The sequence below is a fragment of the Sebastes fasciatus genome, chromosome 24, assembly GCF_043250625.1.
Source record: "Sebastes fasciatus isolate fSebFas1 chromosome 24, fSebFas1.pri, whole genome shotgun sequence".
NCBI lineage: Eukaryota > Metazoa > Chordata > Actinopteri > Perciformes > Sebastidae > Sebastes > Sebastes fasciatus.
The window spans coordinates 2201723-2215414 of record NC_133818.1 but is presented as its reverse complement, the minus strand read 5'-3'; the positions used below and the strand labels follow the sequence as shown (position 1 = coordinate 2215414).

The 13692-nt window shown below is 42.2% G+C and overlaps 1 protein-coding gene across 1 annotated transcript; it reads left to right on the top strand.

The window, feature by feature from the left end:
* Positions 1-194: 194 nt before the first annotated feature.
* On the top strand, positions 195-12805 carry LOC141763204 (H(+)/Cl(-) exchange transporter 4). The gene is made up of 12 exons (XM_074627682.1): positions 195-461; positions 2895-3049; positions 3177-3276; positions 4078-4265; positions 4345-4467; positions 4544-4750; positions 5676-5756; positions 5932-6477; positions 6572-6758; positions 7248-7646; positions 7845-8061; positions 8831-12805. The coding sequence occupies exons 1-12, from the start codon at positions 443-445 to the stop codon at positions 8919-8921; spliced, it is 2313 nt and encodes a 770-aa protein (XP_074483783.1). The 5' UTR covers positions 195-442; the 3' UTR covers positions 8922-12805.
* The last annotated feature ends 887 nt before the right edge of the window (positions 12806-13692 follow it).

Below are 13692 nucleotides of genomic sequence, written 5' to 3'. Positions count from 1 at the left end.
TATTCTACAAAAGAACTCACTAAATGAGTGTTATAGAACATTATTTCAGTATCTTAGACAAATTAATATGATTGGGAAAATATGAGGTTGTTTGTTTCCTTTTCTTTTCTTTATTTTTTGGGCTATAGTAATTATTAGCCAGAATGATCCACACTCCAGACCAGCTGGTGGCGGTAATGCACCAAATCATTGTTTGCCAATAAACCTTAAAGAAGGAGAAGAAGAAGGAGAAGGTGCATTGTGGGAAGCAGTCTCTGACGCTGTCTGTTTATTTCTTGACATCTAACAACACTTTATTCTCTCTATATATATCTCTCTATATCTACATATAGAGAGATATATATCTATATGTCAGCTCCAATGATCAACAAGGAAGACATTCAATAAGGTCTGAATTCAATAGAAACATTCTCCAGCAGAGACCGTCAGGACGGACTGAAACATGATGGAGGCTGGAGAAGGTAAGAGACCACTTTATCTATAATAACACCCTAATCCGAACTCAGCTATATATATAGATATACATATCTATATATATAACTCAACTAGAGGAGAGGATGGTAACTATGGTAACTCAGCTAGACGAGAGGATGGTAACTATGGTAACTCAGCTAGAGGAGAGGATGGTAACTCAGCTAGACGAGAGGATGTTAACTCAGCTAGAGGAGAGGATGGTAACTCAGCTAGACGAGAGGATGTTAACTCAGCTAGAGGAGAGGATGGTAACTATGGTAACTCAGCTAGACGAGAGGATGGTAACTATGGTAACTCAGCTAGAGGAGAGGATGGTAACTCAGCTAGACGAGAGGATGTTAACTCAGCTAGAGGAGAGGATGGTAACTCAGCTAGACGAGAGGATGTTAACTCAGCTAGAGGAGAGGATGGTAACTATGTTAACTCAGCTAGAGGAGAGGATGGTAACTATGGTAACTCAGCTAGAGGAGAGGATGGTAACTCAGCTAGAGGAGAGGATGGTAACGATGTTAACTCAGCTAGAGGAGAGGATGTTAACTCAGCTAGAGGAGAGGATGGTAACTATGGTAACTCAGCTAGAGGAGAGGATGATAACTGGTAACTCAACTAGAGGAGAGGATGCTAACTCAGCTAGAGGAGAGGATGGTAACTATGCTAACTCAGCTAGAGGAGAGGATGGTAACTATGTTAACTCAGCTAGAGGAGAGGATGGTAACTATGGTAACTCAGCTAGAGGAGAGGATGGTAACTATGTTAACTCAGCTAGAGGAGAGGATGGTAACTATGTTAACTCAGCTAGAGGAGAGGATGTTAACTCAGCTAGAGGAGAGGATGGTAACTATGGTAACTCAGCTAGAGGAGAGGATGGTAACTCAGCTAGAGGAGAGGATGGTAACGATGTTAACTCAGCTAGAGGAGAGGATGTTAACTCAGCTAGAGGAGAGGATGGTAACTATGGTAACTCAGCTAGAGGAGAGGATGGTAACTCAGCTAGAGGAGAGGATGGTAACTCAGCTAGAGGAGAGGATGGTAACTATGTTAACTCAGCTAGAGGAGAGGATGGTAACGATGTTAACTCAGCTAGAGGAGAGGATGTTAACTCAGCTAGAGGAGAGGATGGTAACTATGGTAACTCAGCTAGAGGAGAGGATGGTAACTATGGTAACTCAACTAGAGGAGAGGATGGTAACTCAGCTAGACGAGAGGATGGTAACTATGTTAACTCAACTAGAGGAGAGGATGGTAACTATGGTAACTCAGCTAGAGGAGAGGATGTTAACTCAGCTAGAGGAGAGGATGGTAACTATGTTAACTCAGCTAGAGGAGAGGATGGTAACTATGGTAACTCAGCTAGAGGAGAGGATGGTAACTCAGCTAGAGGAGAGGATGTTAACTCAGCTAGAGGAGAGGATGGTAACTATGTTAACTCAGCTAGAGGAGAGGATGTTAACTCAGCTAGAGGAGAGGATGGTAACTATGGTAACTCAGCTAGAGGAGAGGACGGTAACTATGCTAACTCAGCTAGAGGAGAGGATGGTAACTCAGCTAGAGGAGAGGATGGTAACTATGGTAACTCAGCTAGAGGAGAGGATGGTAACTCAGCTAGAGGAGAGGATGTTAACTCAGCTAGAGGAGAGGATGCTAACTCAGCTAGAGGAGAGGATGGTAACTCAGCTAGAGGAGAGGATGGTAACTCAGCTAGAGGAGAGGATGGTAACTATGGTAACTCAGCTAGAGGAGAGGATGGTAACTCAGCTAGAGGTGAAGATGCTAACTCAGCGAGAGGAGGGATGGTAACTCAGCTAGAGGAGAGGATGGTAACTTAACTCCAAAGATATTCAGTTTAATATGATATAAACAGGCTGGAAACGCCATTTAAACATTATTTTAATGATTAATCGAATATCAAAATAGTTGGCGATTATTTTCCTGTCGATTGACTAATCAATTAGTTGACTAATCAATTAGTTGACTAATCGTTGCAGCAATATTGATTAAGACAAGATAAATCTTTATTTATCCTGAGGGGAAATTGCTTTGCAGCAGTTGCAATCCAAAATATATACAATATATACAATAAGAAGATCAGGTATGGATCAATGAATCACTAAAGTGAGTAATTTAGTTGCAGCCCCTCCGTCCTTAGTCATGTATTCTTCTTTATCTGTCTGGAAATTATCCTGTGACAATTTCTGCAAAACATAAGAAAACAACAATAACAAACTGAGTGAAATCTTCCAGTTTCTTCAATGGTGGAGAGGTGGACTGATTAGACTGATGGAGAAATCACATCCAACATGCTTTCCCTCTTCAGAGAGGTGGAAGTGTGAATGGAAATCTATATTTCAGAGTTAAGTTAGAGGCTGACATCATTTGATTACAGTAAACAGGGTTGTACTGATGTTCGCTCTCTCTACCAGGAGTCAGCAGCGCCACGCCCACAGAGGAGATGAACGGAGCTGGAAACTTGATGGACTTCCTGGACGAGCCTTTTCCTGACGTGGGCACGTATGAAGACTTCCACACCATCGACTGGCTGAGGGAGAAATCCAGAGACACGGACCGCCACCGCAAGGTCTGGGCAGCACAATAAAACTTCACTATGTTTAAAAAGCTCACTTTTGTCTCTGTATTTGGCCTGTGATTCTTACAAAATCTTCTCAGCTAGGCAATGCAAACTCTCCGTGTTGTTTGTCTACCAGATCACCAGTAAGAGTAAAGAGTCCATGTGGGAGCTGATCAAGAGCCTGCTGGACGCCTGGTCGGGATGGGTGGTGATGCTGCTCATCGGACTCCTCTCAGGTCAGTCAGGAGCAGCTGATCCCACTCAAAAGACACCTGACTTATGTCTTTATTGTTCTGTTGCTGTTGAAGCTGTCGATTCAAGTCAGCGGTAGCGTTGCACGGTACAGCGATACTAGAAAGGTATGGCGATACCCTGCCATTAAAAACGCTAAAACACCCCGTTTTATTAGTACCGATACTTTAAGAATGACAATGTCTTATACGAGCCGTGAGTTGTGTCGATGTGTGCAGCGGTCTGCTTTAGAGGACGCCATCAGGACTGGGATCCCGCGGGAGCAGGCGGGTAAACAATAAACTGTAGTGATGACCAGAAGGATGGAGTCAACAAATGAAGATTAAAGCAGGTGATGAACCACAGTTCTGCTCTGAGCTGGTGACTCTATCAGCAGAACTCCCTTTAACAAAACAAGGAAATAACAGCGCGGCTCAGATTACTGATCAAATGTACCGATACAATATATTCACCGTCTCTACTGAATCTGTCCAAGCATCTCCTGTAATTCAGCAGACACACAATCCACCAAAATGCACGTGTAAAAAATACATTAACAGGTGCTCTACATTTGATCGGCAGGTTATCGCCATACCTTTCTAGTATCGGTATACCGTGCAACACTACTCCCAACCAGCTCAGAGAACAAACTGATCTGTCATCACAGGTGGATGAAAATGTATCTGTAGCTTGAAATGTCTCCTTGGAAAACGTTGTTGTGGCTGAAGGTGTCCTGATGTGTCCCGATGTGTCCCGATGTGTCCTGATGTGTCCCGATGTGTCTTGATGTGTCCTGTCGTCTGCAGGTACGCTGGCCGGAGTGATCGACCTGGCGGTGGACTGGATGACAGACCTGAAGGAGGGCGTGTGTCTGTCGGCCTTCTGGTACAGCCACGAGCAGTGCTGCTGGACGTCCAACGAGACCACCTTCGACGACCGAGACAAGTGTCCTCAGTGGCAGAAGTGGGCCGAGCTGATGACGGGCCACGCTGAGGTCAGACCTGAAAATAAAACACCATCAGTTTGTCCAGAAGTTTTACTGTAAATCATGTTTTGGTCACTGACTCTTTCAGGGAGCGGGAGCGTACGTGTTGAACTACTTCCTGTACGTTCTGTGGGCTCTGCTGTTTGCCTTCCTGGCGGTGTCGCTGGTGCGAGTGTTCGCTCCGTATGCCTGCGGTTCAGGGATCCCAGAGGTGACAGAAACGCTGACACACTTCAACAGATTCCTGCAGGTCAACACTAGGTACCAATATTTGTGGTTTTGTGCAGATCAAGACGATCCTCAGCGGCTTCATCATCCGGGGCTACCTGGGCAAATGGACCCTGCTGATCAAGACGGTCACCCTGGTTCTGGCGGTGTCGTCGGGGCTCAGCCTGGGTAAGGAGGGCCCTCTGGTCCACGTGGCCTGCTGCTGCGGAAACCTCTTCTGCAGTCTCTTCTCCAAGTACAGCAAGAACGAGGGCAAGCGGCGAGAGGTACGCTGTTGATGGTGCAAACAGATAAAACACCAAAAGAAGAAGCACAACTCTGAAATAGTATTCAAAGCATGTATAACAAAGATAAGTTACAGAGACGTTATGTTGCATTCAACGATGCAAAGTCCATGTTTTATTGGTTTTAAGGAGTCCGATTAATGTGATAAATCACACAGAACATTTAGGGAAGTGTGGAATTCATCCAGAAATGTCTGTTAAATATATGTTGAGAGGTTTCACGACCAGACGTTCAGGAAGCACCTGAGAGTTTAAAGGGTTTTTCACACGGGGAGAGATTGATGCACCTTGTAATTCATTTTCCAGGGATGCAAACAACTCGCTTTTTAGCGAATGTCGCTCTTTTCACTTCAATTTGGGGGACTTGTATTTTTCAGTCAATAAATAAATAAATATATAAATAAATAAATGCAAAAATACATAAATAAATACATGCATTCAAAAATAAATGGAAAAAAATAAATACATGCATTCAAAAATAAATAGAAAATAAATGCAAAACTAAATTTCAAAATGAATAAAATAATACTAAAATAAATACATTGGAAAATTAAACCGAAGAGTAATTAAATAAGGGAATGAAAAAAAGATAGATAAATAAATAAATATCAATTAATGTCACATTTTATCAATTAATTAATGGCGACATTTAATTTATGCTAAATGCAGTACCTGTGAGGGTTTCTGGATCAATATCTGTCATTGTTTTGTGTTGCTAATTGATTTCCAATAATAAATATATACATACATTTGCATAAAGCAGCATATTTGTCCACTCCCATGTTGATAAGAGGATTAAATACTTGACTAATCTCCCTTTAAGGTTCATTTTGAACAGATGAAAAATGTGAAAAGCCTTTAATTTGCTGAAGTTTCTGTAGCTGACCTCTGACCTCTGACCTCTCAGGTGTTGTCAGCTGCAGCAGCAGCTGGAGTGTCGGTGGCCTTTGGAGCGCCCATCGGAGGAGTTCTATTCAGCCTGGAAGAGGTTCGTTAAACATTCACCTGCTGCATGAATATGTGTGTTCACTCCAAACCTGCTGACCCGTGATGCAGCACCGTGGTCATGTGGTCATGTGTCATGTGGTCAGGTCCAACCCTCATCTGGGTCCACAGCTGGTCTCATTATTCCTCTAAAAACCCGTCCTTGGTCTGTGCTGCAGGTCAGTTACTACTTCCCTCTGAAGACTCTGTGGCGTTCCTTCTTCGCCGCCCTGGTCGCCGCCTTCACACTGCGCTCCATCAACCCGTTTGGCAACAGCCGCCTGGTGCTCTTCTACGTGGAGTACCACACGCCGTGGTACATGGCCGAGCTGGTGCCATTCATCCTGCTGGGCGTGTTCGGCGGCCTGTGGGGGACCCTCTTCATCAGGGCCAACATCGCCTGGTGCCGGCGGAGGAAGACCACCCAGCTGGGGAAGTACCCGGTCCTGGAGGTCATCGCTGTGACGGGTATCACCGCCGTGCTGGCGTTCCCCAACCCGTATACCCGCCGCAGCACCAGCGAGCTCATCTCTGAGCTCTTCAACGACTGCGGCGCGCTGGAGTCGTCGCAGCTGTGTGATTATATCAATAACCCCAACATGAGTCGGCCGGTGGACGACATCCCAGACCGACCGGCGGGGCCCGGGGTCTACAACGCCCTGTGGCAGCTCGCCCTCGCTCTCGTCTTCAAGATCGTCATCACCATCTTCACCTTCGGCATGAAGGTCAGCACGAGGAAGAGGAGTAAAACTGGTTTCTCTCCTTTAGGGGTGCTTTTTGTAACGTGGCGTCCTCTCTGCGATTCTGTTTCCTGTCCAGATCCCGTCGGGTCTCTTCATTCCCAGCATGGCGGTTGGAGCTATCGCAGGACGGATCGTGGGGATCGCCGTGGAGCAGATGGCGTACCACCACCACGACTGGATCATCTTCAAGAACTGGTGCCGGCCCGGCGCAGACTGCGTCACACCGGGACTCTACGCCATGGTGGGAGCCGCCGCCTGTCTGGGTGAGCAGACGCACGTCTGACGACGTTGACTGTAAATCACCAGAGACTTGAATATGGAAAATAAATATGGAGAAATGAGGAGGAAGTGACATCACAATCAGAAAAATAAGAACAACGTAGGCACTGAGGGACTGATTCTATTGCAGAGTTCAGAGGGTTAAAGGAGGAATAAGGAGGTAGTCTTATTTATTGATCGTTATATCAGATCTTTGATGAAGCATTTGAAAATCTAATTAATAGATTTATATAATTTTAAAGGTTATCATTTATTCGTTGATATAAGTAAAACTACTCCAGCCTCCATACTTGCAGGGCTGCAACAATCGTTGATTCATCTCTTGAGGATCTTTTTTGAATCGGTTAATGTCCAGATTTACGTCTTCACGCGTCTCGTTGAGACAAAAATATTCAGTTTGATAATCTGCTAAATAAAGAATGAAAATGAATAAACTGTTGAAGGACTAGCTGTACGTTTCCTGTTCCCTTCAGGCGGAGTGACCAGGATGACCGTCTCCCTGGTGGTCATCATGTTTGAGCTCACCGGCGGTTTGGAGTACATCGTCCCCCTGATGGCCGCCGCCGTCACCAGCAAGTGGGTGGCGGACGCCTTCGGGAAGGAGGGCATCTACGAGTCGCACATCCAGCTCAACGGCTACCCCTACCTGGACGTCAGGGACGAGTTCACCCACCGCACCCTGGCCACCGACGTGATGCGGCCCCGCAGGAACGACCCGCCTCTGGCCGTCCTCACCCAGGACACCACCACGGTGGAGGACGTGGAGACGCTGATCAAAGACACAGACTATAACGGCTTCCCGGTGGTCGTGTCCAGAGAGTCGGAGAGGCTCATCGGCTTCGTTCAGCGCCGGGATCTCACCCTCGCCATCAGTGAGTTGTTCTTTATCGATATCCTTTCATCGTGACCTCTGATGCCAAATGTGTGATGGACTGCATGTTCTGAACGGCGTGCGCTCTTGAGTGCTGCTTTGGGAGCGTTGCTAGAAAACCGTCATCAGGAAACAGGTCGTTTTCATTTTCCAACCAGGCCTGGTGGTGTTTTAACAGACTTCCCCCGTCTGTCTACAGAAAACGCCCGTCAGAAGCAGGACGGCGTGGTGAGCAGCTCGGTGGTCTACTTCACCGAGGACGCGCCCCAGCTGCCGGCCAGCAACCCGCAGCCGCTGAAGCTGCGACGCATCCTGAACCTCAGCCCCTTCACCGTCACCGACCACACGCCCATGGAGACGGTGGTGGACATCTTCCGCAAGCTGGGCCTCCGCCAGTGTCTCGTCACCAGGAGCGGGTAAGACCTGGACTCACGCTGGTGCACATCCAAAGTCTGTTTTCTCCAAACATTTCAGTTAACAGAAGTTTAGAAAATATGAAATACAATGACTCAATAAACCAAAAATAAAACGTGTGAGAACAACATTTTAAAAACGATATACGATGCTGCGTTCACTGTCTCCAGTTCACCGTCCGGGAGCTTTAACTTAGCAGCTACGATGCTGCGTTCACTGTCTCCAGTTCACCGTCCGGGAGCGTTAACTTAGCAGCTACTATGCTGCGTTCACTGTCAGTTTATTTGTCGGTGAATAAATACTCCTCCGCTCCGCTCAAGCGAGCCGGAGAGACCAGAGCCGACTTCCTGTATCCTGCAACTCCGGCTGCGCCGCTTAAGGTGGGCTGTTAAGGTGGACAAGCCTTTCTCCTAAAGTGACGAGCCGCTCAGCTTTTTAATTAATTATTAACATTTCTTTTAACCGTTTTAACCGATAGCGTTAATCGGTTAAAATGCTTAACGTCGGTTAACGGTTAAACGGTTAATTATGGACATCCCTAGTTCAGATGTTTTGAAGTGGAGTTGAATGTCTACTCCAGTGATCGGAGAGGTAAAATGACTGTTTTTGTGAATGGAGTCTGGTGGCTTTGAAGAGAGCGAGATAACGGCTTCAGTTCCCCGTCAGAAAGGGCAAAAGAAAAGACGCACACCATCACAGTTATTGTTTCATTTATTTTCTGTATCTCATACGAGTGTAAAGACCTGAAGTGACCTCTGACCTTGTGTTCAGGCGTCTCCTGGGCATCATCACCAAGAAGGACGTCCTGCGACACATGGCTCAGATGATGAACCAGGATCCAGAGTCCATCATGTTCAATTAGAAGGACGAGCTGGACTCCAGCGGCCGACGGTGTAAATAGGTGAAACCGGTGCGACGCTACTGTAACTGCAACCTGTGAAATGACCCCTCCCACCTCCTGACAGGCAAGTCCCAACCCCGCTGTAGTGACCACAGCACTGCTCCACCCACCTGTTGTTAATGTAACAGAGAGATTTTAACATTTCAAACCCTCAGAGGATCATCAGAGCTTCTTTTTCTTTACCATCATCATCTGAAAACACACGAGCTGTCACATGTTGCCAACAGCGCTGAGAGCTGGATGTTCAGAGTGCCTGCTTCTCCGGTCTCAACACTCGTTCAACTCTTCTAGTTCAAGTTTAGAAAGCCACGCTGACACTGAGGGCACTATTTGCAACGTGAAGTTCTAACGCCTCGTTTCCACACTCTTTACGGATGGATAGAAACACCACCGCAGATATGGGAAAGAAGTTCCTACTCGGTCTGTCAAAGTTAACGTGATAATAACGCAAAATGCCTTTTAACGTCCCTAATATCTTTAACACAACCTGTGATTGTTAGGTTGTCGCGGGCTCAGTTTTAAAGCTATGAAACTAGAAAAACAAATGAATCCATCGGTACCAACCATGTCATACAGCTTGTCATGAAGGAGGTTAAATAACGCTCCAAACTTACACTACATTTTGGCGAGGAAAAACTGTCATGGCCATTTTCAAAGGGGTCCCTTGACCTCTGACCTCCAGATATGATAGTTCAAAATGTTCCTTAAAGGGAGATTTGTCAAGTATTTAATACAAATATGCTGCTTTATGCAAATGTATGTATATATTTATTATTGGAAATCAATGAACAACACAAAACAATGACAGATATTGTCCAGAAACCCTCACAGGTACTGCATTCAGCATAAATTAAATGTAGCCATTAAGTAATTGATCAAATGTGACATAAATTGATATTTTTCTGCTTTTTCTTTATTTATGCATCTTTGTATTAATTCCCTTATTTATTTATTCTTTGGTTTAATTTTCCCATTTATTTGTTTTTGTATTATTTTTATAAATGTTTAAATGTATTTATGTATTTTTGCATTTCTTTCTTTTTTTATTAATTTATTTCTGCATTTATTTTCTATTTATTTATTTATTTCTTCACGACTGAAAAATAATATTAGATAATATATATAGAAAATAAATAGAAAATCAATATAAAATAAATGCAAAAATAACAAATAAATGCAAAAACAAATGAAGAAATGGATTCATTAGGTTTTTTAGTTTCATATGATACCAGTATCTTCACTCTAACTTTAAAACTGAGCCCGCTACGACCTAAAAATCACAAGTTAGAGCTGATTTCCATTAATCAATCAGTTATTAATTTGCTAATTCCACGATAGCATAACAGGCCAACTTCCTGTGGCACACAGCGCACACGGTCTGTCCGTTATCCGCCGCAAAAGTTACATTTTCTTCGACGTACTGGAAGCAGAGGAGTTCCGCAAACACATCGAGATCACGGAGGTTCCCTGAGGAGTGAATGAACTTCCTGTTGAGTCGCATATGTGGAAACGAGGCGTAAAGATGTGAGATGAATCACAGCGTTGCTGGCTGCACAGACCTGGGAAGTCAGACACGTTGTAGCAAATGAATTTAATACTGATAAACTTTAGTAATCTTATAATGATGAACATAATGTCAGGAGAAGTCTGGAACATCATCTCAAAACAACTGAATGGGACCAACCTGATATTATCGTGTCTGACTTTATTTAAAGGTGGAGATGCTCCAACGCTTTTGTTTTGCTGCCATATTTATATTAATGTTGACATGTTCACTTTTACGTGTAACTAGTTTCTGTAACTTTGACCTGAACTGAAAGTGACATTTTAACTGTAGCAGTGAAGTCTCAGAATCTGGCTTTCTGGTGTTAATTTAAATGTGTCAAAAGGTTTCAAAGAGACTGGAAATGGTTGTGATAATAACCTCAAACTGACCGGTTCATACAGGTCAAACTGTGTGAGATTCATCATTATACAGACCTCATTAAAGGGATGGAGAGTTACTGCCCAGAATTCGGGATCGGGTATCGGCGAGTACGCCAGTCTATGCACCGATCCGATACCATCATTTATTAACCCAGAACAAAAACTTAACCAGAAATCACTTCTTCTTCACCGCTCCAAAACAGTCTTCAGCCTTCACTGTGCTCGAAGAACGTATATTGATAAGAAGTGAAAGAGCTACGCTTCCGCCATTTTGGACTGAAAGCGACTACCGGACGGCAGTAAAACGTCCATTAAAAACCCGAAGAAACATAAAAACGAATCCGCTCATGATTCAGCTCTCCGTATTACTGTATTAAACTGTATTATGTTCATCAAGTACATACATGAACCTCTGCATTTAACCCATCCCAAAGAACGTATATCGCCAAGAAGTCAAAGTCAGTTGTTCATTGAAACGTCAGCGCCCAGCAGCAGAGCTACGCTTCCACCATTTTGGACTGAAAGCGACTACCAGACGCCAGTAAAACGTCCGCCTAAAAAAACTAAATTATTTCTGTTCTATTGTCATATTCTACTGAAATGACCTGTGTTGAACAATAACATATTATAAATATAATAAGCGTTTTCAGTCCAAAATGGCGGCAGCAGCTGTTGTCAGAAAAACACCAGAGTTTCGCCTCTTTGCTTTTATACTCTTTGTCTTTACCATTACCGTCTCCACCAGCACCGCGCTGTTGTTGTTTGCTATCATCACCAGACAAACTCCCTGCAGTCAGTTCTTCTTCTCTGCTCTAAAACAGTAGTAGTCAGTAGCAGCCGTGATACCTCCAGAGCGACAGCACAGTGAAGGCGACTGTTTAGGAGCAGAGAAGAAGAATTGGTTTCGGGATAAATAGGTAGATTTTTGTCTGTGTTAATAAATGTTGGTATCAGATTGGTGCACAGACTGGTAGTCCAGTCCAGAGCAGAAACAAAAGGCTGATCGGCCACATCAACACTTCTTTTTGCTCTAGTGTGCTATCTTGTAGTTTTTCTTCACACGTTATCAAAATGGGGGAAATTTGGTTCTAAATTTGACTTTAAATTGCAATCGCAATCATCAGGATTCACGTGCACATCCATAACTTTTAGCAGGTGCTTGGTAACAATAAGTAAATAACATTTTGACATTTTGTTTTGGCCGTCTTTGCTCTCCAAATGTCTGGATGGAAACACACGACTTTACGTCTTTGGATTGCCCCGAATTATTTCACCAGCTTTCATACGAGGCAGCGAGGTTTTAGAAAGGTATCGAAGAAGTTTCAAATCACATCTGTTTAACATTTTCAGCTAAGTAGAAAATGGTACTAATAAGCTGCGGTTCATTAAGGAGACCTGGAGACGGCTACAGCTGCTGCAGGATCACAAATGAAGGAACATAACTAGGAAGGACAGGAGTGTTGTAAACGTTGCTCATATTTCCACGCAGCTCTTAAGAATTGCACAAAAAAAATGTTGTTTTTGCGTCCTGCTCCTCGACTGCACGTTCAGTGTTTTTATTACCTGTGTTGTGGTGTTTGTTGTAGTGAAAAATAACCTCGATGGGTCGGAGCTCCCAGCTGCTAACACTTCATTAAAACACACTCCCTGTAGTTGAAGCAAATTATCAACTTTTTTGTTATTAAATGCCAAGAGAATGTATTGAAAAAATAACTGTTGTATATATGGAAGATTTATTGTGATTATTTTTTTTTAATTTAATTTAAAACACACTAATGTTGAGCCCTGGTTATTATTTGTTATTTTTAAATATTTATCAGATGCGTTAATCGTACAGAAAACTGATATTTGCACTTTTTTTTCTTTTTTGAATTTGTAAATGAAGTCAATGAAAAATAAACCCACAGATGGTGAATAAATGCGGTTTGGTTTGCTTCTTTTTTTAATGTGCACATTATGTTTTTCACATTGATGCTCTTTATTTAGTAAAAACCATTTAAAAGACACTCGGTTACATCATCTTAAACATACTGTGATTTAATACCAAGCAGGAAAGCAGATCTTTATTAATCGTCACGCAGTATTAATATGGAGGACAGAACCTGCCATGATCAAAAATAAATCAATAAATCAATAAATGATTCGATAAATAAATAAATATGTCATTAAATGTAACAAAAATAATATTAAAAATAAATGTAGCCATTAATTAATTTATAAAATGTCACATAAATTGATATTTCTGTTTTAATTTGCTTTATTTATCTTTGTTTACATTCCTTTATTTATTTACTCTTCGATTTAATTTTCCCATTTATTTATTTTTTTATCTATTTTCATTCATTTTTAAGTTGATCATTTATTTTTGCATAAATTTCAAATTTATTCATTTATTTTTTATTTATTTATTTTTGCATTACTTTCTTTTACACATGTATTTATTTTTAACTGCATACATTTATTTATGTATTTTTGCATTTATTTCTGCACGATTAAAAAATAATAAGAAATAAAATATAAATAAATAAATAAAATATTAAAAATAAATGTAAAATACATGCATAAATAAACAAAATAAATGCAAAAACAAATGAATAAATAAAAAATAAATAAAAAATTAAATGAATACATTTAAAAAGATTATGAAAATAAATACATAAAAAATAAAAGGGAAAAATTAAACCAAAGAGTAAATAAATATGGGAATTAATACCAAGATTAATACATAAAGAAGCAAATTACAACAGAAATATCAATTTATATCAAATTGTATCAATTAATTAATGTCTACATTTATTTTTACTAT

What these genes read in the sequence shown, in the direction of transcription:
- LOC141763204 (XM_074627682.1), top strand. An exon ending in TTCTATTCAGCCTGGAAGAG is followed by an intron (nt 5,757 to 5,931) that starts GTTCGTTAAACA and finishes TCTGTGCTGCAG; the next exon opens with GTCAGTTACTACTTCCCTCT. An exon ending in TGTCTCGTCACCAGGAGCGG is followed by an intron (nt 8,062 to 8,830) that starts GTAAGACCTGGA and finishes CCTTGTGTTCAG; the next exon opens with GCGTCTCCTGGGCATCATCA.